The following is a 26478-nucleotide window of genomic DNA, read 5'->3' on the forward strand; positions in this document are numbered from 1 at the left end:
TCCTCTTGGGTCCTTAAGAACAGACACTGAATGGGGGACATGGCTCAGGTAGCTACAGAAGGTTAGTGAGAACAGACTGTGGAAAGAGCACTGAACCAAGAAGGAGGAGGCCTAAGATGAGATCTGGACAAACCCCTAACCCTTCTGGACCTCAGTTTCCTCATTATAAACTACTAGTGACCCGGTGCACAGATTCGTGCACGTTGAAAGGAATTAATTAGAAGGTGGCCAGCAGGGTGGGACTGGACAAGAAGGACCAGACACACCCTGGAGCCAACCTCCCATGGTCCCTCCCTGGCCGGCCGCACCTAGGGTGGCCCGAGGTTCGAAGGGCGTCTGCAGAGTGAGCGGGGTCCCTCCAGCGGGTGGGGTCTCTCGGCCTGGCCTGCGGGGATCAGTCCGAAACCAGCTCTCCGACATCCCCCAAGGGGTCCCGGAGTGCGAGAGGGCACTCTGCAAAGTTGCTGTCATACAGGGTGTGTAATGCAAACACAAGTGTGCAGTAAACCAGATTCGGGGTGACAGTGCCCCAGCCGAAGGTGGAATTGCATGGCCCCGTGAGGAATCAGGCTCCCTTCTCTCTGGTTTCAGGGTGTGTCACCTTTGAACCGCCGCTGCCAAGTCACTGCAGCTTGGCAGTTCCTGCATTGAGCATCTGCCCCCTGGTGGTCAGTGCGTATCATAGCTACCAGTTGGACGGACACTTAGAATATTAGCCTTTTATATATATAAATAGATAATGGTACCCACATTTTTATTGATATTGAATGAGATAATAGACTTGAAAATACTTTGTGAAAGTAATAGGTCTTCACAACACAATGTTCTGCTTATTTGTGTGCATCTCAAATCCTATGACATTAAGCTGAAACTTATAAAAATAAGAAAAGTGTAAGGCTGGTTTAAACAAAGCCTTCTTTCTCTTTCCCTCCCTTTCTCCCTCTTTCTTCCCTCTGTCTCTTGATCTCTCTTTTACTCTACCTTCTGGAAAAAATCAAAAGTGGCACTTGATCTTGGTCTTCTAATAATCATGAATTTTCTGATTTTCAACCATAGTCAAAGGCTAAATTAAATAAGCTACCTAATTAAATTAGATTACCTACTACTAAGTATAGGGCCTGTGTTAAATTATTACCAAAATCATATCATGAAGAAATTTTCTGCTTCTAGAGAAGCTTAAAATCAGCTATTCATTTATTTTTTCATTCAACAAATATATATTCAGTGCAAACTGATGCCAGACAATAGGGATTTTAAAATGAATAAGAAAAACATAGCCCTTTTCCCCATGAAGTTAGTAATTCAGTGAGACAGACAGATTCATAATCTCTTATTTTATAGCTTAGAAACTAGAAACACAATAGTTTAGAAAATTTGATTCTACCTGCAACTCTCCTTCCATTATACTGAGTAGCTGGATGAGGTCTTCTTTGGATAACTCCAAGGATTTCTTATTCTTTTTATCACTTTCTCCAGATGGTTTTAGGTGTCGTTTGACAGTTCCTGAGGCCATGACATCATCTTCCTTTCTATTTGATTTGTTCTTCTTTTTTGCATCTTCTGAGAGACTTTTATCATCAACATTGCTTATGATGGAGGATTTGGGGCAGGAGATATGCCCGTTGGATGAACTTTCACCACCCTGGTTTCGGGATCTCATTCCCACCTAACACAAAGAAAGATTAGATATTTTACCACCATTGAAATTATATTTTTTCTAACTACTTAAAGACTTGTTGCAGCTTTACAACATCACCAATAAAGAAAAAACAAAAGATCAGTTTCAGTTAGCTTCCTTATAGCTTTAATGTATTACTAAAATCTTCAGAAAAACGCCTTGATGGTCTTCAAGAAAAAGTGAAAATGTGATTCTAACATGACAAATATCTCAAACCAAATGATCAAGGTCAACATCAATAGTAATCAGTCATGTTTATAGTATGTTTCTTTGATAGGAAGTGATAAGCAAGGCACTTTGCCTTTGTGGTCTTCCTCCCTCAAAACATTACCCAAGTTTAATGATGAGAAAAACATCAGACAGATCCCAAATGAGAGACACTCTATAAAAGTCATGACCAATAATCTTTGAAACTATCAAGGTAATAAAAAAACAAGGAAAATCTGAAAAACTGTCACAGCCAAGAGGAGCCTAACGACACATGACAACTAAACGTAATATGGCATCCGGGGTGGGATCCTGCAACAGAAAAGTGACATTAGGGGAAAATCAAGGAACTCTGAAGTATGGACTTGAGTCAATTATAATGTATCAATATTGGTTTACTAATTATGGTGAATGTATCAGACTAATGTAAGATGCTGATTATAGAGGAAACTGGGTGTGGGGTATTTGGGAACCCCCCAGTATTATCTTTGCGACAATTCTGTGGATCTAAAGTGTAAAATAAAACTTTTTATTTTTTAAAAGTGATTCCAACTCCATCAGAAAATTCAAACCTCAAACCCTTCCAGGAACCAAATGAAAGTCACAATGTGCAGAGAAATCCACAAAGGTTGGAGAGGGGCTTGACATAGAGAGAGGGAACGGGAAAAGTCAAGGGAAGAGGGTGGTGTAATTTTTAGTGATACGGAATTCTATTGTTCCATGGCCTCTTTTTTTCAAAATCAGGTTGTTGCTTTTGTTTTCTTAATGTCAGTCATTTACAGGAATGTGAATAAAAGCACAAAGAATTGTGAGAAAACAGATCAACTACAAAATCAAAATTTTAAACAGTATATTTTATAGCAAAATACAGGAAAAAACAAAACAAAAGCAGTCGCTAACCTGTCCTGTGGGAAGCACCTTTGAGTCATTCCATGAACTTAACCAACAGGTATGTGGTAAATAGCAAAAGAACTTAACCAACAGGTATGTTGTAAATATACTGAACTCAAAAGCTAGGATTCAAAGTGCTGTGAAGAGAGCTCTAATATCCTGGGGGCTACACTACAAATTTTGCCTAAACCCTTAAATATAGTAGGTTAGTGCATGGGCTTATTTAGAACTCACAGGATGAATAGTCCTTCCTCAGAACAACTAAGCAGCAAGATTTTCATGACTCATCCCAGATAAACTACAGAGATGTTGTTTTCTGAAAGTAAATTTCCTTTATGAACCCAATCATATTTAAGAAACTAAGGAAAGCTTTTCAAAACACTAGGTTTATAATAGAAAAATAAATACAGTGTGGTGTTTCCTTTCAGATAGCAAATATTCAATTCTTCCAACAAATCTTGAAATCTACATTCATGCTTCGTTTTTGAAGTGAACTCCTACTGTGTGTGTGTGTGTGTGTGTGTGTGTGTGTGTGTGTGTGTACTCTCTACAGCACTGTAACTATGAACAATATAAACACAAGAGGTAGGGTGGTCCTTAACCCTGCACCCTGTTTTCTGGTTAATTCAGTGATTTGTCCTTGGAATTTTAGAGCATCTTTTGTACTTCGATGATGAACAAAGAAGAGATGTTTCTTTGTAATGGGAGCCAGAGCACTTCAGAGCAGACCTGCTGTATTTCATCACAGCTTGTTGTGGGCAGAGTGGGCTGCTTTCAGCCCCGAGCCAAAGAAAAAAGAGATGATGAATAGAAAGTTTCAAATTTAACTCTTGACCTGTTACACATCACAGCTAAGACACATGGGCTTCCCAAACTGAATTGTGACTCCCTATGACTCCATACCACATGTGAATTCCTTTTATCTGAAATAACTTTCTCTATAAGATCTTAAGGCTCTTTGGAATGGTACATCAAATATTGATTTGACAACTTCAACTTAGAACATGGGTTAATAGAAATTCCAGAAGATGGTTCTCAAAGCATAGGAAGTGAGGGGTGATGTATTAAACTTAATTATACTTAGCTTTAATCATACATGACATTTGTATTTGACTGTAGCATGTGTTTATGTCTTATTTCCCTGGATTTTATGCATCTTTTATAGTATCTACAACACTAGACTATTCCTAAAATAGAATAAATGAATAACTATTTATATGTGACATGCATTTACTTAATCAATTGTATTTGCAAACATGCAGAAAATAGTATTTTCTTATACCAACTCTATATTTAGTTCTTTCTAAAAATTTTAGTCTGATATTAGTATTTTAAAATAAATTTTATTATAGCATTAATAGTTTTTATAGGATTATATTAATTCATTGATGAACATTAATTATTGAATTAATTAATTACAGAATTGATCCATTATAGAAAAAACACATTTTAAAATTATCTAATTATATTATATCAGGTCAAAATCTAAAGTTCCCTATTTTTTTCCTCCTTAATTTACTTTGGCTGGTGGAAAATCTCATGTGCTAGATCCATGATGTTAATGTCTTAGCAAATATTTTTCCTCTGTGACACTGAAATTTCACATTCATTTCTTTCCTCTGACATCTGCACATGGATGTTAGTCCTTTTTTGATAAGCCAAATGGGGTTTACTATCTCTTCTCCACAACAAAGTCAGCAATCAACACCTGTTCTATCTCAGGAATGCAAACTGAGATAACAAACTAGTCAAGTAATGTTTTAGGAAGGAATTAGACAACATGTGAGGTACAAAAACATAGTTTCTCAATAGTGTAACCAAGTCTATCTTTAATAATGTCCACATGAAGCCACCTTTTTCTATTTTGTGAGGAGAAAATGTCCAAACAATAGAGAACTTCCATGTATCACATCTAGGGTCATTCATACTCTTCCTTATTATAATAGCTCTCACTTATTATTTCTGAAGTGTTACATAGTATGTTAAGCATTTTACATACAATATCTAATTCAATACTTATATCAACCCTATGATGTGAGATTTTAAAGATAAGACCACTAAGGTTTAAAGAAACTCAATATATTTTTCTGGATTACACAGCTACTCCTAGTGAATAGAAGAACTAGGATTTGAACCCAGGTCTGATTCCAAATGCCTACTCACTGTAGGGTTTTCCCCTAAGTTCTTAACCGATTGTCCGCCATAAGCGTCTGTAGACACAAGCAGCGGACCTTCCCCACACGGCAATGGGCATCTATAAAAAAAATGTTTTCCCTTAGTGGCAGCCCTGACCAACTTTAAAATCATTTTTTGTGAGAATTTTTAGCTGAAAATATTCAAGAACACCCAAATTGTGAGTACTATATTTATTTTTATAATATTTGTTGCTAATTGATTTTTAAAATTAAATTCAAAATATGGGGATAGTTTCAGTTTTGGATGCGTGGTAGTTAACTGGTTAAACACATACAAATTGGAGGGGAGGAATACCCTGTAAATTAGATGATCCAGATAAATCTACAAATGCTTACTAAGGCATTGTTTTTTCACTTCACACTACAGAGTCGGAGAAATCCATGTCTTCCTCCATGCAAAACTCACACAGCAATTGAAATTAGTTTGCTAAGTAAAAATACTTTTTCTAAAATCATTAACCTACTGCCACCTGGCCCATGTGGCTCAGTGGTTGAGCATCGACCTATGAACCAGAGGGTCACAGTTCGATTCCCGGTCAGGGCACATGCCTGGGTTGCAGGCTCAGTCCCCAGTGTGGGCGTGCAGGAGGCAGCCAATCAGTGATTCTCTCTCATCATTGATGTTTCTCTCTCTCTCCCTCTCCCTTCCTCCCTGAAATCAATAAAAACACAGATCTTAAATCTACTGGAGAAGGAACCTGGTCAATTATTAAGGATACAGCTTATAAAAACAAGATGCAAAGTCTGAACAGGGACCATCACAGACTTATTGTGTGAAAAGCCCCAGAGTGGAACAACAGTAAACATTTCATCAGAGTTGGCCAAATCCTGTCCATTGTGCTGAGAGGAGTGGCAGACAGGTAACAGAAAAGGCATCTGGCACTCTGTAAGCTTAATAGTTGATCGCATGGCTGCAAGTTTTGGACACGTAAGGTAATAAACTTTCTGAAGGAAGCCAAGAATGCCTTTGCTTCATCTTAGTGCAGACTAAGAAAGTTCTTCAAAGAAAGTTCTCCTCAAGAGAAAGTTTTAAATAAACCAAAGAATCACATCAGATTTGTAATGTGTGTGTTTTTAATCAATGTAATTTGGGGCACAGATTCTTCTCTTAATAAGCAAATTATCCTATATAATAAAGAGGTAATATGCAAATTAACCCTCACAAGATGGCTGCCTATGACCATGCCGGCAGGGGGGTTAGTGAGGGACGACCAAATGCCTGAACAAGCAGGCTGTGTGGGGCGACCAGGCCGGCAGGGGTGGGGGGGGAGAGGAGCTGGGGGCGACCAGGTCAGCAGGGTGTGCAGTTGGAGGTGACCAGGCCAGCAGGGAGGGGGCAGCTGGGGGCGACCAGGCCGGCAGGGGGGCAGTAAGAGGCGACCAGGCCGGTTGGAGGGGGGCAGTTAGGAGTGACTAGGCCGGCAGGGAGGGGGCAGTTAGGGGTGACCAGGCTGGCAGGGGGGACAGTTGGGGCGATCAGGCCAGCACGCAGAGGCAGTGAGGGGCTATCAGGCCAGCAGGCAGGTGAGCAATTAGGAGCCAGCAGTCCAGGATTGTGAGAGGGATGTCCTACTGCTAGTTTAGGCCGGATTGAAGAGGGTGCAGGCTGGGCTGAGGGCCTCCCTCCTATCCCCATCATGAATTTCATGTACCGGGCCTCTAGTCCTAACATAATTCACAAAATACACTTTTCCTTTCATAGTAATTAGTCCACAATACTTTGCATGGAATTTGCTGACTAGGGTGTGAAGAAAAGAAAGATCAAATGTTATTCCAAACCTTCCTCTTTAATCTGTGATCATCTCTCTCCTGTTCTCCACCCCCCAACCCCCAGAAATTGGGCAATAACTAGACCATACTGTCAGATGAATGATATCCTAGGAATCAGAAAATGTTTATGAAGACATTGGGTCATTTATAATGAACTAACAAGTATTTCTAGAGCATTTGAACAAGTAAAAAGGAAAGGATAAATGCGGAGCCAGCATTGCTCAGTGGTTGAGTGTGGACTTATGAACCAGGAAGTCATAGTTTGATTCCCAGTCAGGGCACATCCCCAGGTTGTGGGCTCATCCCCAGTGGGGGACGTACAGGAAGCAGCTGATCAATGATTCTCTCTCATCACTGATGTTTCTATCTCTCTCTCCCTATCCCTTCCTCTCTGAAATATATATATATATATATATTTTAAAGGATAAAGTCTATAGCTATTAAACACCCACTCTAGTTCCCATCTTCATTAGCTCCCGCAAATTGTGACCTTGATTTTCCCCAGCACTTTCACTCCTGCTCTCACCTCCTTTTAGATTTGTCTTTTCATGTTATAATTCAATGTAGGTCACAACACTCCCATTCCTACCAACAAAAACTTCTTTTCTGCATGAATTAGGTTTTGGCAGCTTTCTTATGATTCTCAAGTATCCAACCTCTGTCTGTTCCTGCTTTTATTTATCTATATACTTTTTCAAGAACCTACCTAGTGCACAGGGTGCAATGTTGCAATAATTTTATTTATATAATTTCTATTTTTAAATTACTTTATAGAATTATAAGGAAAAATTATAGTACATGATAAAACGGGAAGCACACAATTACAGAAAAGCCTACTTTTGACAGTGTGGCCTGGCAAAAGGCCTGCTGCAAGTGAGGCTTTCAGAACATGAGCAAGGAACTGTCCTAATTCTTTCTTTTAAACATAAATGACAATACCCAAAGCACCCAAAACTAACGGCAAAAGGAAACATCTGTTCTAGTTCTATGTGGATTTTAAGATGCTAAAGACCAATCAAATCAGCTAGTTCATTCTCCATCAATGTCAGATTGTTCCCCGAGTATCTTATTTACTTGGATTACTCTAGTTATAAATATCCCAACTCATAAAATATTCAAGCACTTCTCACAAGATTATTACTCATTCTAATAGCAAAGACTGATCATAAGTGTTACTAGGTTTGCCCTTAAATATCCTTTGTAATTTTAAAAAATATTCTTCATCCTACTTATGCAACAAGCCATGTTGACATTTTTTTTCAATTCTCATTATCTAATAGTCATAAAACCCTCAAAATAACCTAATATTTCATTCTACTAGGACAGATCTATTCAGACTAACTGAAAATTCTTCTAAGTAATTTTATGAAAGTTAGAATTCATCTCTCAAGAAAGGGGATTTTCTTGAAGTCACTGCAGTGATGTTGTGATCAAAAGTTCAAGGTACTCCTTTTCACTTTGCCCATTGGACTTATGTCTTTACTAGTCATTCCAATGGGGCAAAGGCAATATCCTTTTAAAACCCAAGCAAACTGGGTGTTTGACTTGTATCCTGTCAGAGGTAACAAATTGAAAAAAAAAAAAGAGTTCTAGGAAAATATTATAACTGTGGCAAGTTAGAAAAATGTTATTCTACCCTAGTCTAAATCCATGATGAAATATCTGATGAAATTCGCTTTAATATCCTTCAAGAAAGATAACAGCAGACCTAGAAAAGATTTCTAGAAAAACAAAAAATAACACAACAAAGAAAAAACAAGATAACAGATCAGGAAACTACCAAGAAATAAAAAAAAATCTTTTAAAGTTAGAGACCTGGGTCTAAATGAGCATACCATGTGAGGGTTTTAAAACTTTGAATGTAAAATAGAGTGACCTTTTTTACCAACATTTTGATAAAAAGGGGTATTAGTTTACCTCTTTATATTCATTTTTAGCATCTATAACGTGGTGGGGGGGGGGGGTTTCTTGTTATTTTCCATCGCAGAAATAAGGCTATTGTCAATTGTAATAAAGAGAAAAGCACTTAACCATCTAGAAATATACTATTATGTAAAGTAATGACAAAATAACAACTTTTTCTGGCACTTTCAACATCAGTGATTCATCCTTTAACCTCAAATACATTTTAAATATTGTTTTATTTATAATACTTTATTTTTTATAATTTTGATGTCACTATCCACTAGACATAGTATATAATCGATGGTCATTGATTACATAAAAAGAGCAAGGCCTCAAAATTATTTTCTAATAAATTTTACCTATATTCTTTCTGTTTGAGCACTATAATTTTTTCAGACATTTTAATAGTATCTGTGGCCTCTAAAGAATGTCATCATTTAATTTGAGTTCTAAATATTTGTTTTTTTCATCTAACAAAGAAAACATCTCTGGAAAATCACCGCATTCCTGGTTTTCCAGGACTAGATTTCCTTATACTTCATCACTTCTAAAAAGGCCCAACACCAGAATTATATAAGAATCAGTCATTTCCTCCCACTAACAAGAGACCTATCTGTAGCCAGAAGACAAAAACCTTAGACTTTCTCTCAGCAGTATATATTTGATCAATTATTCTTAAATATTACTTTTATTCACAATAATAGTTGCTGACATTCACTGCAGAGCTTATTATGCTCTGGGCACTGGGTTAAGTACACATATCTAGAGTACCATCTCATGAAATCCTCATAACAATCCATAAAGCAGGTACTAGAATTATTCTTCTTATAAAAGATAAGGCAAGTGAGGCTTAGAGAGATTTATTTATTGGTCCAAAACAATATGGCCAGTACCTGGAAAGCCTGAACTAGAATGTTTGGGTTTCCCACGTGCATGGAGAAATCTGGGTGGAAGCTTTTACCACCGTATCAGAGCTACTGCGATACCAAAGAATTCACAGGCACCGTTTCACGGGGCTGAAATACATTTAGGCACAGAGCGTAGTATCCACCAGTAGATTCTTTCCTCTAACTTCTACTTGTGTATCCCACAACCTTAGAAGAACCTTATTCTTCTAAGACCACAATCTCTTCCCCATGCTCCCCTCACCCTGCCTTTCTACTTCTCAGAGCTTGAGGTTTTCAAGGAGCGAAAGAGGAACTTTGCTATTGCAGTTCTGACTTTTGACATTTTCGGAATTGGCAAAGTCACTAAGACTTCAGGCACATAACAACTGTTACTCGACTGGATATAAATTGAACTGATTTTTAGGCAAATTGAGAAAAATTCTACTTTGTGCAGAAGCTGATTTTATTCTAGTGAACCAACTGCACAAAATTTCCTGTTAGGAAAAAAATGTTTGTCTTTATGTTGCAAATATTCTAAAAATAATTTGATTGCATTTTCAAGAAATGTGAGGCAAATCACAATTGCTGGTCAATGTTAACAAGACGGATTAATCTCCTCGAGGAAAAAGTGCGGTGGTTTGGCTGATATCACTGCTTCATGCTGACAGGAGAGAAAATGAAATACTGCACATAGCTGTGTGCTGACGATGACTTCATGCATTCTAATTGCCTGCACATATGCCAATTGTATTCAGGTGTCCTTTAAATGCCTCGTCCTTTAAATGGTCTCTAGAGTCTAGAGTCTCTAGACCATTTCTTAACATAAAAGAACAATTTAAAACCACTTGTAATGTATGGGGTCATGGGTTGTGTCTATTTTGAACTCCTCCTGACTCGTGTCTTTTCTAGCAGTCCCCAAGCATCCCTTGGATTAGATCAGAGTATGGGGAGCCTAAATTAAAAACAGAGCCTAGCTACTTTATAACCAAGCGAGGAGTAAAGGAAAAATTATTCCTATTGAAACACATTCTAGGTGAGCAACTGAAGCCACAAGGTCATCAAAAATGTTTATCTGATTTTTAAAGATGCTGTGTGAAGGGCTGTGAATTCTGTCATCCAACCAATCTTCATAACCTTGGTTGCTCTGCATGCAAAAGCTGGCAAGAACTATAAAGAGAACTTTGAGATTAGCTAATTAAGGTACATTAGGAATTTAATTTATCTAAAATGTCATGCTACCACAATGCACAAGTTTCAGACTCAGTGTGTGGGCAGGAAGCATGTAAGAAAATGAGTCACCATCTTTTGGAATAATTTTTTTCTAACCTAATGATCCATAGCCACCTCTCTTTTCCACCCTCTAGTCATACCACCCAACCCCACAGTGGACCTTAAGGGGACCCATGACCTCATACAAAAATCCTTAGCATTTGTTTTCCTAACATACTGCATCCTCCTGGAACTGTTTGCTATTAACTCCAAGGAATAAGAGAGCTGTGCCCCCACCTCTAACCCCACAGTCACTTCTTCTATAAGCTCGGACAAGTTACTTAACCTCTCCAACCCACAGTTTTTTCTTCTGTAAAATGAGAATAATAATACCTATTCTACCCACTATGTGTATGTGGAATCATAATGCCTGTTCTACTCTCTATACGTACATAAAACTATTTCCTAGCAGTAGTAATGCAGGGAGCATTAATCAGTGGCAGATTAACTGTGGGGTCATCAGACACCACTCAACACCCAATATAGGTACCATCAGAGACAAAGACACTTTGTTTTCAACTGTGATGTCTAGCACAGGGGTCAGCAAACTTTTTCTGTAAAGGGATAAGTAAATATTCAATATTTTGGACTTTGCAAGTCATGTGGTCTCTGTTGCACCTATTCAATATGCTGTTGTAGCATGAACGCAGCCATAGACAATACACCAACAAATGGGTGTGGATGGATTTGACCCCTGGCCCTTAGTTTTCCAACCCTGATTTAGACTGTGTGACAAGTATGATTGATGGGTGCATTTAAAGTGGGAGAAGTGGAAATGGTTCCTGTCACTCCCACCCCCTCACACCCAGTGGCTGAAAATGGGGGCAGGGGGGTGGGGCGGATAATGTAGTAGCTATGCTATCTGCCCACCTATCTTATTCTTCTCTTCCAGATAAATTGAGGGAGGATATAAATATAAAGGGTTCCATCGCAAAGTTTGAGGAATCTAAGGTGGAAGAACCTGACAGGCTAAAGTTTCAGAGTAGGATTTCCACTGGCATTAGTCACGCCATAGGAAATGCAGATAAACAACAGACACTTAGCAGCATGTGTCTGTACAAAGGGGATGATGGAGACTGATGTTCAGCAAGTATATGGAGGACATACAGAAGTGGCCAAGTGCCCAGCAAGGTGGAAGGTCTAGGAAAGGCAGCAACATGCTAGTAGAAGAGTCACCAAGGCAGAGGGCTTCAACGCAGACCACGAAAGCTGGGGAGAAACCAAAGGCACAGCTTCACTTCAGGAAACACGCAGCACCTGTGAGAGTTGTGGTAAGGTTCCAAGAGAGCAGGAGAGACAGGAAACATCCCCAGAAAGGGCCGTGGCCATAACTTTCACTGGGAGCCAGGCTGGGAGATGACAACAGAGAACAGAGAACACAGGTAGGATTGGTTTCAGAGATATATGGTCTGCGCAGTTGCACAGGGCCCCACATGCGGTTCTTTTTTTTTTTCCTTTATTGAATTTTAGAGAGAGAGGAAGGGAAAGGGATGAGAGTGAAACATCACCGATCGGCTGTCTCCTGCACACCCACTACTGGAGATCAAGCCTGCAACCCGGGCATGTGCCCTGACTGGGAATCAAACCAATGACCTCTTGTTTCCCAGGTGGACGCACAACTGCTAAATCACATCAGCCAGGTGCTGTCTTGAAATTCTTAATTACGTTGTAACTAGAGGCCCCATATTTCCCTTATGCACAGCCCCCCTAAATTATGTGGCCAGTCCTGGCAGCAGTACAGCTGGAAATCTGAGTCAGATCCTGGAGGTGCTCCCACTCTGTTAGTTCCACCAGGAACTAACCTGTCCTCCTCCCTCCCCCACAGATGAAGCACAATTTGTATGTGAAGTGAGTAGCTTGGGAGGAGAGATAGGAGAGACTGAAATGGAATTCTGATTTGTTCTAGGACTGACCTATATGCATTGAATTTAACTGAAAAAGAATTACGAGATAAAATTGAACTTACCAGGAAATGTCCAGGTTAAATTCTCTACCTCAAGTGGGGATTATAGGAAAGGGATATAGAAGAGGTAACTAAAGAGCAATATTTAATTCAATTAGAAAGAAATAAAGTATTAGGATTATGCCCTTGAGTTTTATGGGATGTGAAACAACACTGGTTGCAGTTTTATAAACCATAAAGTACTAATAGACTTTCAGCCAATAGATATAAAGCAGTTTTCCTTTAAATCCCTCTTGCTCCTACTCTAGCTTTGAAAAAGAAAAGCAAGAAATAAGACTCATACTGGGGCCTGGAAGCAAGCCGAGTTCAGGGACTTTCCAACAGTGCAATTATGGCACAGGACCTCTGAGAGGGTGCTGATGAGGAGTTTTGATAAGAGGAAAAGATACAAGCCTATCCATTGTCTTTCGCTGGCCCTCACTCTCTTTTAGGAGCCTTTCTTGTTTCCCCACCTGTGTTTCTCACCTGTGCCTTTCACTAAAATGATAAAAATGAGATCCCAGTGATCTCATTGTACTCCACAAGGAGCCTTTCCAGCCCAGACTTGCCTGAAGTGTGCCCTAAGCCCAAACATGACCCCTTGCCCACCTATTTAACTCTCACCCTTCCAGAATCTCAGAACGGTGTTAAGAAATCAATCTGGCTAAATTTAAATCACATAGCAGCGTGAATACCCTAACTCCCTATTCCTTAGTCTGCATTAACCCTAGTGAATAAAATTAACCCTTTACTAACTCTAGTGCTTGAAATTAAAACAGAAGTAGCCATTTGTAAGAGGTTGGGTTGAAGGTAGGTAGGGCGAGGACAAGATTTCTTTAACTCGTACCGCTAGGCTGTTCTTCTATGTCCAATAAGCCATGGGAGAGGGAGGGTAAGAAATCTGGGAACATATTTTTTTCTCCACTTCCCTCTCAACATGCTGAATTCCCAAATCCCCTTTTCTCCACTACGATGTGCCAACATCCTATTTTGTGTCTCAGTCCGATATTCCTTTTTTGGAGAGCCGAGCTGAACCCAGGGTGTACAGAGCAGATGTGTCTTGGTTCCTAAAACCTGGTGCTGAGGGTAGGGGAGCAGGAAGACTGGGGTTGTACCTGCCTGCCGGGGCTCCAGGAGCATATTGCAGGTGGAGACGCTCCTCTGAAGTCCTAGAGCTCCTCGAACTTCAGAGTACACCAGAAGCACCTGGAGGGCTATAAGCACATAGGTTGTCGATCCCACCCCCAGAGTTTTTGGTTCCATGGGTCTGGGGTGGCACCTAAGAGTCTGCATTTCTAACAAGTTCCCAGGTGACGCTAATGCTGTCGGTCCTAGGCCCCCACGCTGAGAACCAGCAGTAGGGCAAGGTAGGACGAAGATCCAAATTAGAGAGAAGCCTCAGCATGTCTACAAATTCAACTAGAAACGCTCTGTTTTTCCCATCACTTAACCTAGAAATACTAGGCTCAGCTGGAAAAGATTATATTAATTGTAACTGTTTGCATGACTGACTACAGGCCTACTTATTACTCACACTCCAGCAGGCGCCCTGTTTGAGGGGATAGACTTGTAGGTTACAAAATAATGCCCTATAGTTCAAAACCTCTTTGCAGATATGGGGTGCGTGTGTGTGTGTGTGTGTGTGTGTGTGTGTGTGTGTGTGTGTGTGTTTAGCAGACACATTTTATCAGAAGTTTTTACAAAATAATCTAGATTTTTCAGGTTTTATTGAAAAAAATCAGAAGATCTGTTGCTATTGAGCCTATCTTCCTATGTAATGACATTTAGCTTGAGTTGAGTCATGGCTGGCCCATTTAAATGGAGCATGTACTCCCTAGTTCACCACTCATCCTTAACCACTCTCCATGACCTATGAACATTGAGATCCAAGAGTCAATTGCCATTTATTTATTACTACATTTGCACTATGTTTTTCCTCTAGAAATTCCTCTCCGTACCTAAGGAGAGAAACAAAAACTACATCAAAAGTTTTGTGTATCAAGAATAAAAAAGGAGAGAATTTTTAGTACTGACTCCCCCTATGGGTTTAATATGCAAACACTCCAGAAGCTTCACCTGGTTATTACCCACCTGTCTTTGGAAACCATTTGAGTTTGGGTCCTGTCTGGACAAGACTGGATGGCAGGCAGAAATGCATGGGGGAGGGAGTAGAGACGAGAAGCAAACTCTAAGTGCTGGGTGAACAAAGAAACTCCTGGAAAGGAATTGTCCAAAAGAAAAAAGCTGCAGTCTGTCACAAACTTGATCCAAGGACAATGTCACATTGCAAGGGAAGAGGGAATATTGTGCAAAGCAGAGAATATGATGTTGAAGATGCCTCCATGGATGGACATGCAGCCAAAGCTGAAGCGGAAGGGGCCTGCAATAAAGGCATAAATGGAAACAAAGAGGCACCTGGAAAGGCTAAGAAGCTGGGGCTTTGCTTTCAGAACTGGCCGTGCAGTAGGAGGGGGAGGATTTGTGGAACAGTGCCTGGTCAATGTTGGAACCAGCAGAGGTAGCAGAGGCATCAAGAGATCTTCAAGCCAGGTCAGGGCAAGGCAGCATTTGGAGGGCCTAATAGATACCCACTGGGGACCACTTCCTAAATTAACCTGAGGAAGGTGGAGAGGAGGTTCTGCAGTAGATCAGTGTAGAAACCATACTGATCTGGTACTATTAGCCCCCTGGCTTTCTGAACTTGAAAACTGTGGGTTTTATTTCATTTCACAAACTGTTTTTGTGCACCGCTGTTCCAAATAACAAGCACACAAGAACCATACTAGTGCAAGCAATCACAAAATAATAATAATAATAATAATAATAGTAATAATAATAAAATATGTTCTTCCCTCAAGTATGTCATAGTCCAAGAGGAGGCAGGATCAAGATGATGGAGTGGATAGACTCTGAACACATGTCCTGTCACAAACACATCAAAATTACAACAAAATATATAGAACAACTGTTGCAGAGAGCCACCTGAAAAGTAGCTGGACAGAATTCCTACAACTAAGGAAATAAAGAAGAAGCCACATGGAGACAGGCTGGGGGACAGGTACGACTCTGGTTAGGATTCACACCCAATGTGGTGACTCACAAATAGAAGGAATATCTGAACCACAGCAATTCTCCTGAGAAGCAAGGGGGTCCAAGCCCCACACCAGACTTCTCCGCCCAGGGCACCAATGCCCAGAAGAGGAGTTCCTATAATATCTTATTTTGTAAAACATCAAGGATTATGTCCAAGAGAGATAAAAGGCTTTGGGAGATGATACTGTTCTTTAAAAAAATCTTTTAAGTATGTTTTTATTAATTTCAGAGAGAAAGGGAGAGTGAGAGAGAGATAGAAATATCAATGATGAGAGAGAATCATTGTTTGGCTGCCTTCTGCACAACCCTACTAAGGATCGAGCCTGCAACTCGGGCCTGTGCCCTGACCAAGAGTCAAACTGTTCATAGGTCGATGCTCAACCACAGAGCCACACAGACCAGGCACTGATGCTGTTCTTAAAGGGCTCTTGCACAAATCACTTGTTTCAGGTCCAAAATGGAAGCAGCAGTTCGAGAAGTACCTGGGTCATATGGGGAGGAATTAAATTGATTAAATTTAGGACAAGGGCCTAAACTCTTTCTAGGGATGAAAGCACTGATGGGCACCACTCTTCCCTGGTTTTCTTTGTTGTTGTTGTTGTGCTTCAAACTGGCCTGCCAGGCACAGCAGGAACCAAATCAGTCACTCTCCAATAACCTAGCTAACACTGTACACCCCACCCCGGTGTTCCCCTGAGATTCTGCCCACCCACTCTGCTAGCCCATGCTGGAGCCCCTTCTAAGTGACTCCAAACGCTGCATACAAGTGGTGGCCAGCCTTGGTTTGCATCACAGTCTTTCCAAAATGCCCTCATGTCCAGCCCAGGCAGCAGCTGGCCTCAGCTTGCAGCACAGTCTTTTCCAAGTGCTCCCAAGCTCAGCATAGGAGGCAGCTGGCCTCAGCTTGCATTACAGTCTTTTCCAAATGCTCCCAAGCTCAGCACAGGTGGCAGTCAGCCTTGGCTTGTATTGCAGACTTTCCCAAGAGTCCCCAAGCCCAGCATAAGTGGCAGCTGACCTTGGCTCACTTCATAATCTCTCCCAAGTGGTCACAAGCCTCACAAAAACAGCAACTACACCAGAGCTCCACACAAGCAGCTCCCCAATCAACACACACAATGAGAAGCCTCAGTTGGCACCAGAGCCCCGCCAAAGAGATTCCTCTCCATGCAGGTCATCCACAGTCATATGGTCAGTCCTCACAGCCAGTCAGCCTGAGGACCAATCTCACCTACCACTGCACCTGCAGCAATTACAGCCCAACTGCTACAGGAGGGCACACACAACCTACACAGGGGACACCTGTGGAGCACGTGGCTCTGGTGACTAGGGATGATCGGTATACTAGTCCCAGAGGACACCTTCTATTTAAGATCATTCTTTCAGGATCTGGAGATGTAGCAGAGCTATCTAACACATACAGACAAACATAAATCAGGAGATGGAGGAGTATGTTCCAAGTTAAAGAAAAGGACAAAACCCCAGAAAAACAACTAAACAAAACAGGCAAACAATCTACCAGATAGAGTCCAAAACAATGGTTTTAAAGATGCACAATGAAATTGGGAGAGGAATAGATGAACTCAGTGAAAACTTCATCAAAGACACAAGAAATAAAAAGGAGCCAATCAGAACTGAAGAACACAATAACTGAAATTATATATATATTAGAGGGATTCAACAGCAGATTTGCTGATGCAGAAGAATAAATCATCAATCAGGAAGACAAGGTAGTAAAATCACCCAACTGGTATAGCAAAAAGAAAAATTTTACCCATAAGGATAATTTAAGGCACCTCTGGGAAAATCAAGCATACCAACATTTGCATCATTGCGATTCCAGAAGAAGAGAGAGAGAGAAAGTGCACAAAACCTATTTGAAGAAATGAAAGCTGAAAAATTCCCTAACCTGGTGAAGGAAACAGACATCTAAGTCCAGGAAGCAAAGAGAGTCTCAAACAAGATGAATCCAGAAAGACCCACACCAAGATACATCATAATAAAAAGCCACAAGTTAAAGATGACGAGAAAATCTTAAAAGTGTTAAGAAAAACGCAGCTAGTTACATACAAGGGAACTCCCATAAGACTATCAGGTAATTTTCAGCAGAAATCTTGCAGACCAAAAGGAATGGCACAATATATTCAACATGATGAAAGGAAAACAAACAAACAAACAAACAAACAAGCAAACAAAAAACAAGATACTCCACCAAACAAAATTATGGTACAGAATTGAAGGAGAGATAGTTTCCCAGACAAGCAAAGCTAACGGAGTTCATTACCACTAAGCCAGCACTACCAGAAATTTTAAAGGAACATTTTTAAGTGGAAAAGAAAATGCCAACACCAAAAATAATAAAATATCAGAAAGAAAAAAAAATGTCACTGATAAAGGCAAACATTTAGTAAAAGTAGTAGAATGACCAATTATAAAGCTAGTAGGAAGGTTAAAAGTTAAAAGTAGTAAGATCATATGTAACCACAATCATAAATTAAGGGATACACGCGCGTGCGTGCACGCGCACGCGCGCGCACACACACACACACACACACGCACACGCACACAAATGTAAAATGTAATATTATTAACACAAATGTGGGTTGTAAGTAAAAAATGAAGTGCTTTAAAAATGCATTTGAACTTAAACAACCATAAACTTAAATAGATTCCTATAAACAAAGTTTGTTATAGATGAATCTGATGGTAACCACAAACCAAAACCTATAATAGAAACACAAAAAATAAAGAGAAAGGAATCCAAGCAAATCAGAAAAAAATGTCATCAATGTACAAGAGAATAGAGCAGGAGAGAAATAAAGGAACAGTGAAGAACTGCAAAAGCAAACAGAAAACAATAATAAAATGGCAATAACTACATACCTATCAATAATTACTTCAATGTAAGTGGATTAAATGCTCCAGTCAAAAGACATAGGGTGGCTGAATGGATTGGGAAAAAAAACAAGACTTGTGCCTATGTTGCCTATTAATACTCACTTCAGATAGAAAGACATGCACAGATTGAAAATGAAAAGATGGAAAAAGATAGTTCATGCAAATGGAAACAAAAAAAAGCTGGGATAAGTGATACTGATATCAGACAAAATAGACTATAAAACAAAGCTTTTAACAAGAGACAACTAAGGGCATTACATAATGATAAAAAAAATCAATCCAACAAAAGGATGTAACACTTGTAAACATCTACACACCCCATGGAGGAGCACCTAAATACATAAAGCAAGTATTAATGGAATAAAGGGAGAGATTGACAACCATACAATAATAGTAGATTTTAACATCCCACTTACATCAATAGATAGATCATCCAGACAGACAGTCCACAAGAAAACAGTGGCCTTAAATAAAACATTAGAACAAAGAGACAATAGATATTTACAGAACATTCCACCCCAAAACATATGCATTCTTTTCAAGAGCACATAAAACATTTTCCAAGATAGGTCACAAAACAAGTCTCAATTAATTTAAGAAGATTGAACAAAAATGTAATCACTTATCCCAATATTTGTATATTTATTTATAAATGTTAGGCTAAGTTCTTAAGGTATGAGGCATATTATAAATTATATCTAACAATAGAAAAAACTAAATACATAAATATTAATAAACATAATACATAAATATTAATGGAAGCTTATACCTAATGATTTCCCTTGTGACAATTGTTCTTTAAACAGACATTTAAACAGGTTTAAAAGTTAGAAGGAAGGTTGGGAAATGCCTTAAAAGCAGTCTTGGATCTGAGGATTAACTAGACCTGGTCATGAATAACTCCTGAGCTCATAAAAACTAGAAACATGCAAAGACAAATGGCTATAGATTACACAGAGGGGCACGCTTTGAGGACTGAGTATTTCTCAGATCATGGCCTCCAACTGGACCCCGGGGAATGAATAAGCTCTTTCCAGGCTGAGGGAAAAAGATAAACAAAAGCAAATAGCTGTTCAGTGGCCTGATATAGGCTTAGGAGAACTTCAAAATAGAGGACAAGTGCAGCAAAATACTAATTATATGTATCACAAAACATAATGGATTAACTCGGGCAAGCTGCAATTTACAGTAAGACTACATTCTGCGTTTGCATGTTCAGCCTTAAGTTTGTCCCTCACTGTTATCCTTTCACATCAGAAAAAGAAAAGCAGTGAACCTTGGTGGTCATCATGGTAGCTAAATAGTGGGAACAAGGGTAGAGGAAGGTCAAGGAATGTTCTATGTTAGGCATGGAGAAAGTACAAAACACAGGTTATTTTTAATTTTGGCTTTGTTCCTATAATTTTAATGTCTAAAAAGTAAGATGTACATAAATAGTAAAGTCTGTTTCTCATGTAGCCATGAGAAAAAAAAACTTTCCCAGTAATTCAATACTACTTTCTTATTTTGTTGACATTTCATTTTCATCAGCTGCCATTCAAGCCAACAAAAATGCCCAACGTGAGTATTTTCCAAATTTGTACCCAGGGAGGGTGTCCTCTACCTTCCTCCCCCTTGTTTTCTGTCCTCCTCTGTTCTTAGTATACTAGCATGACTCACCATGCACAGAACGCAAATTGAGGATTGCTTTTCTAGGAGTAGTGATGTGTTTGCTTCCAGTCATCCATATTCTCTCATCTTATGACATTTGTGGCCAAAGACAAAGATTTGCCAGACAGCTGACAAACCAGAGTGGTGGCGTAGTCTGTGAACAAAAAGTTTTCCCCAACACCCGGCACAGCCAGCTATCCTAGGGAGGGAATGAGCCTGCTTTATTGGACCCCTAGGCCAGGGGTCCTCAAACTTTTTAAACAGGGGGCCAGTTCACTGTCCCTCAGACCGTTGGAGGGCCGGACTATAGTTTAAAAAAAAACTATGAACAAATTCCTATGCACACTGCACATATCTTATTTTGAAGTAAAAAAACAAAACGGGAACAAATACAATATTTGTATTTGCATGTGGCCCGCGGGCCGTAGTTTGAGGACCCCTGCGCCTAGGCCAACTGAGGTAATGGGCCTAAACATCCCTGTCGTCTCTATACCTCTGCTCTAAGGAAATGTTCCCAATGACTAGTGGAAGCATAAGAAAAAATATAAAACAGGCACACACACACCCAAAAAATCAAAACCTCAGAAGATCAGAAAACTACTTTTTTAAAAATCTTGCACAATACGTTATGCAAAAGATACTGACATAAGAATTGTGTGAAAATAGAGTTTCTCTTCTAAGGATTATAAATAGCTGGATTTTGCTCAAACAAAAGTCCTAGCCAGAACCACAGAATTAGAGGTTTTCTATTTCTCTACAGATTTCACTTAGATTAGAAACCAATCATGCCCTACATTTGGTAGGCTGTTTAGATTTTACCAAAACAGTCCGACTGTTTTCATTAAATAGTTTTGTCACTTGTATATTCATAATTAGCATACCCTACATATATATGCATCACTGAAAAGGAAATTTTAGAATGAACTTTCATTGTCACTTTAAAATTTCTTGCTCAAAACTAAATTTAAAGCTAGAATTATTTTCAAGATCCACTTTATTATTTTTATTCAGTGCATACTTATTCAGTGATTTCAAAGTGCCAGGCACTAGGTAAAGAAAACAATTCTAGGTGCTTTGTGATATCATGGACCTCACAGTCTAGTAAAATTATTCCGACTGCATAGGTAAGTCATAAAAGCAAATAGAGAAACCAGTAATATCTTTTGCCTATGTCAGCTGGTTGGCTGAATGAGTTAGTTCCAAGTAAACTTTTTAAAGTTTATTATGAAAGAATAAGTTTATATTAATATCTCAAGGCCAGTTCCACAAAAACACTACTAAGCACCTTCCCTATGCAAGTGGTATAGGTTTTACCCACAATGGCTCAAAGAGAGTGAATATTTGATGTGCTCTTTTAAAAACTTGAGAAAGTCTTTTGTATTTTAGCAAATTATGTCATATCTGCAATGGCAACTCAGAGGCCCCTATGCTTTTGTTCACTTTTCTTTAGAGGAAGATGCTACGTCATTGGGGATTTCTTTGCCTTTTTTTGTCTTGAAATATGAATGAATGAGTGAATGAATGAATGAATAACTGATTGTTAGTGGCTTGACCAACAGTAAGTTATACAGCTAAATTACACTGAATTCCACATTGTTGTGCCTCTGCTGTTTCACAGACTGAGAACTTGACATCAGGTCTCCTGGAATCACAGTACTAGTAACCTGGAAGTAAACGTATGACCTCAAACTCTGCGCCCACCTCTATCTGGGGACCTGCAGATTCTCCTCAAAGACCCTTACTCAGTGGTTTCTAGAAGTCCCCAAAGGAGGGGGTGAATGACTGTGCTCCTCAATGCTGTCCTGACAGCCACCGAGAGACTTTCTGACATTGTCTTCTCTCTTGCTCTTGCTGCCAGTGGCCTCTCCTCGCGTCATCGAAACTGCTGAGATGTCATCAAAGGCAACAAAGAAGAGATCTCAGGAAGCGCAGAAGCCTCCAGGGTTTGATACCACTCCTACTTCACACACACGAAAGGCAATGGTGGGGCCAGCGTCCCCGATGCTCGAAGTCCTTGTTATCATAGAAGCCACGCGAGTTACAGAAGTCGCTACTACAAAAACCCTCCGCTGTCACTGTGGGTGTACCAAAGTTGGGAGCAGGGTTTCTACTGGGGACAGGAGACCTAGTGGGAGTCGTCTGGTTGAAGGTTGGAACAAGGAATCACAGATTATCTTGAACCTGCATTTGCTTAGAAACGACACTTTTGTCATCTATTGGCACTTCCTGGATGGAGCTTTAAATGGTTGCTCATAGAGATTATAAAACCAATAAAGCCCTGCCCTCAAGCTATCTCTTGATGATGGCACAAGTGAAGAATTCATCTCTCTCTTACTCATTGTGGGTTGTCATCTTGTGCTCATAATATGTCAGGTTTAGTGAAGTTTCTCTGGACCCAGGCAGAAAGCCTTTGGGGACAGGTTAAGAGGGACTCTCCAGGCCTCTAGAAGATTAACAAAAGCCCTGATTGTCGCATTTTCAGATTTCCATGGGGTAGATACCCCCATCGTGGCCCATTTCAAGCTACCAACATGACATCACTGAATGCAGAGCGGGGAAGAGATGCGCACAGTCAGCTCCTGCAAGCCAGTGCCAGCTGGCTCCAGCGCGCCCCTGAGAAAGGGCCAAGTAGCTGCTGCCGCCTCAGCCCCTGCCTGCCCTTTTCCAGGCAGCCGGAATCGTACTGCAGACATTTCCCTGCATTCCTGAGTCAGATACTAGGAAGGCAGAAGTAGGGAAGACAGATACATCAAATAAACCTAGCATCACTTGCTGCTTCCTTCACGTCTCCCTCCCTCCGTCTGACAAGGATAAAGCCAAGCCCCAGCCCCCAGTATTGTGGTGTTTCTAAGCAGAGGGAAAGAGAAAAAAGTCAGAAGGAAAGAATTTCTCTTCTTAAAGTATGTGACAGTGAGCGAGCGAGGAAAGATGTGAGGTTGTGTGGACAAACAAAGCAAACGGCCTCTGCAAAGAAAACAAGCTGGAGTTTGAACTGAAGTCAATGTTTTGTTCTTGTTTTCTTTTCTTGTATTAGAAATAAAGCTTAGTTCATAAGGATATTGGCTTTCTCGTCTTCCTCACACTCCTTATTACAGCAGTCCTCCTGGCCAGAGATGCCTCATGGGAGAGCCTGGGTCTGTGATATTTTGGTAACAGTTACTGATATGTTGATACAGTCAGGGATCTCTCTGTGCTCACTGTGAAGTAACTGCCTCGAGTACGGTCCAAAAAGATGATGTCAAAGATATATACAAACAAACACTGACCTTGAACATTTCCAATGCATCTCTAACGGAACAAGCAGAGCAATGCTCATTGTCATGAGCTTCATGATCTGCTAAGAACATATTTGAGATGGGGAAGAACTGTTGTCAAGAACCAAGAATTAAACCCCAATAAATTCAATAAATTCAATTGAAAAGTTAAAAAAGAAGAAAGAAAAAAATCTAAACAATAAAATAAGGGGGGACTGGATAAAAGAAGATGAAGAGATTAGCCAAAGAACATATATACATAGCCCATGGACACAAACAACAGTGTGGTGAAGGCCAGGAAAGGGGGTTGGGGGCGGGGGGGCTGGGTGGAGGTGGGCACAGGTGGGGGAGATACGGGGAACATCTGTAATAGTGTCAATAATAAATATATATAAATAATAAATAATAAAATAAAATAAAAAAGAACCAAGAATTAGATACCAGTAATGTTGGCTAATTAATTGGATAAATTAATTTTTTGAAAAGAAAGCTTTTAGAGACAAGTCCTTGTGTCTTAGCTATGTTGCACTGTAAGAATTCCTGCTTACCTCTGTTATATTCTATTATTGTGGCACAATGACAGTCCAAAGACAACCAGTTTTAATGTCATGAACTCAAGAATATGATACTTCTAGCCCTAGCCGGTTTGCTCAGTGGTTAGAGTGTCGGCCCATGGACTGAAGGGTTGTGGGTTCAATTCCCGGTCAAGGGCATGTACTTCGGTGGCCCCCCTCCCCATGAGGGCGAGTGTGGAGGCAGCCAACTGTGTCTACCACATCAATGTTGTTGTTGTTGTTTTTTTCTCTCTCTCCCCACCCTCTCTCTCTGCCCCTCCTCCCACCCTTCCACACTCTTGAAATCAATGGAAAAAATATCCTCAGGTGAAGGTTAAAAAAACAAAAAAAGAAAATGCTGCTTCCAGCTATGCTTAGTTGTATGCCTGCTTCATCTTAGGTTATGTATAAATAGTGAAGCTATAAACGATATACTATTATGATTTTTGTCATTCACTGAACTATGGATAAATCCAACATCTGGACTTCATCCTTTGAAGCAAGACTATTCAGAGCACATCATGAGGATATTCAGTTCCAGGGATTTTGCTTTTCTCTTCTCACTCTCCTTTATTCCACAGAGCTTTGATTAGAAAGCTTTAAATAAATTTAACCCAAGGAAGGAATAAAAATGGAAACAGAAATTATACTTCTTTTTGTCTGCATATTACAGCTTTGATGTACTTACCATTTCCTTCATCCCACGGGATCATAAACTGCTTGAGGGCAAAAAACTGTCTAATTCACTTTTATAACCCCTGCAGCAATTAGCACAGGGCTTACACAAAATGTATGAGCAATGCATCTTTGTGTAATTGATTACACTACAGGGAAAAAAGGCAGAGTGTGAGAAAATATGATGAACACCAGCATGTTTTTCTTGATCTCCTGGGAAAGATGGCCCATTCTGGCTCAAATAAATAAAGGATGGAAAACAATATAGACTGATCTCTCCTTTTAGAAATCATAAAGGCCCTCTAGAAGTTGCTTCTTCTTGTGGACTCTTTATTAAGAAGATACAGAATTTACATGATTTTCCAAATATCACAGAGAAATCAGGAAAGCCAAAAAGTGACTAAAAGAAACTAGATAAATGTTGAATGACTCCAATAGGAAAGCTCTGCCAAAGATGGGGGTTATAAACAGGCTGCTAACTTGATAGGCCGATGTTACATTCTCCCCAAATAACCTCTTATGAAATGTCTCCAGATCTCTGAATTCTCACTTTCAACATGTTAACATAGAGGTCCTACATCATAGCAATTCCCCCAGGTTGTTGGGAGGAGGAAATCTAAGCTACTAAATGCTCTGAGAAAAGTTTAAAGGGTTAGTAAGCAAATATAGTCATGACTGGAGTATGCAAACCATGTTTTCTGTCTCTCAAAATACAGAACAATGGCTGCAATGTGCAAACATAGAAGTCTTTAACATATGCAGGAGGGAAAACACAGAACAATGAAGAATAAGTTATTCTTTTTCTAAAACTTATTTTTGTTTTTCAATTACAGTTGACATTGGAAAGGAAGCTACTCTTAACACTATAGAACAAGTAGAATATATTCGCCCCTGGGGATTAGTCACGCAGCTCAGATTTGAAAAGGATTTATGTAAGTAAATGAATGATCAATTTATAAGATACTGAAAAGAATTTAGAAAGTATTTATGCACAACACTAGCCTTTGAGTATAATGTCCTAGACTAGAGTGTGAGCAACTGCCATACTCTTCCAAAAAGATTGTTGGGGACCAGCTATGGTCTGAATGTTTGTATTCCTCCCAAATTCTTATGTTAAAATCCTAAGGCCCAAGAAGTCAACTCCCTTGTCTTTTTCTCATGGCTTTCAATAGTCATCTTAAAATTAAATTTGACTTACACATACTGTTACTGTAGGTGCGTATTTGTAGATAATCAAAATTTGTAAGTTTGAATCCAATAATACTTTAGATAAAAATATTAAGAAAAATAATATAATTTATACCCTCCTCAGAGTTTGTTTGATTGGTACTTTACCTGTAATTGTGTTACTTGTATCACCGCAGAGCTGGTGACTGATGAAAGAGAACCAGACTAGCACAGAGAGCATTCCAGGGACTTTCAGTCCAGCATAAGGCTGGAGCTGAGACAGATTGGAATGGGACCACCAGAGGGCACCTGCAGTAGTCCATGGGGTCTGACTTCTACCCCACACCTGAATCCTCTCTCCTCCCACCTCTGCAACCACCAAGTGTCAGCCCTTCTGACCCATATTCTGGAGAGCTCCCAGAGAAATATATTAACACAAACGT

The 26478-nt window shown here is 39.8% G+C and overlaps 1 protein-coding gene and 1 non-coding gene across 4 annotated transcripts in view; one reads left to right on the forward strand and one right to left on the reverse strand.

The window, feature by feature from the left end:
* Positions 1–26478, reverse strand: part of FILIP1 (filamin A interacting protein 1) — a 172290-nt gene that overhangs the window by 101685 nt on the left and 44127 nt on the right. For all 3 annotated transcript variants that reach the window (XM_006089339.3, XM_023754287.1, XM_006089338.3), the window contains exon 2: positions 1385–1666. In XM_006089339.3, the coding sequence (XP_006089401.1) occupies positions 1385–1660 (276 nt within the window). In that variant the 5' untranslated portion in view covers positions 1661–1666. The remainder of the gene's footprint in view (positions 1–1384; positions 1667–26478) is intronic.
* LOC111826177 lies at positions 8185–8311 on the forward strand. Its single transcript, XR_002829440.1, has one exon. It is a non-coding gene; the product is annotated as a small nucleolar RNA SNORA27 (small nucleolar RNA).

The sequence above is a fragment of the Myotis lucifugus genome, unplaced genomic scaffold (assembly GCF_000147115.1).
Source record: "Myotis lucifugus unplaced genomic scaffold, Myoluc2.0 scaffold_59, whole genome shotgun sequence".
In the NCBI taxonomy this organism is placed as follows: domain Eukaryota; kingdom Metazoa; phylum Chordata; class Mammalia; order Chiroptera; family Vespertilionidae; genus Myotis; species Myotis lucifugus.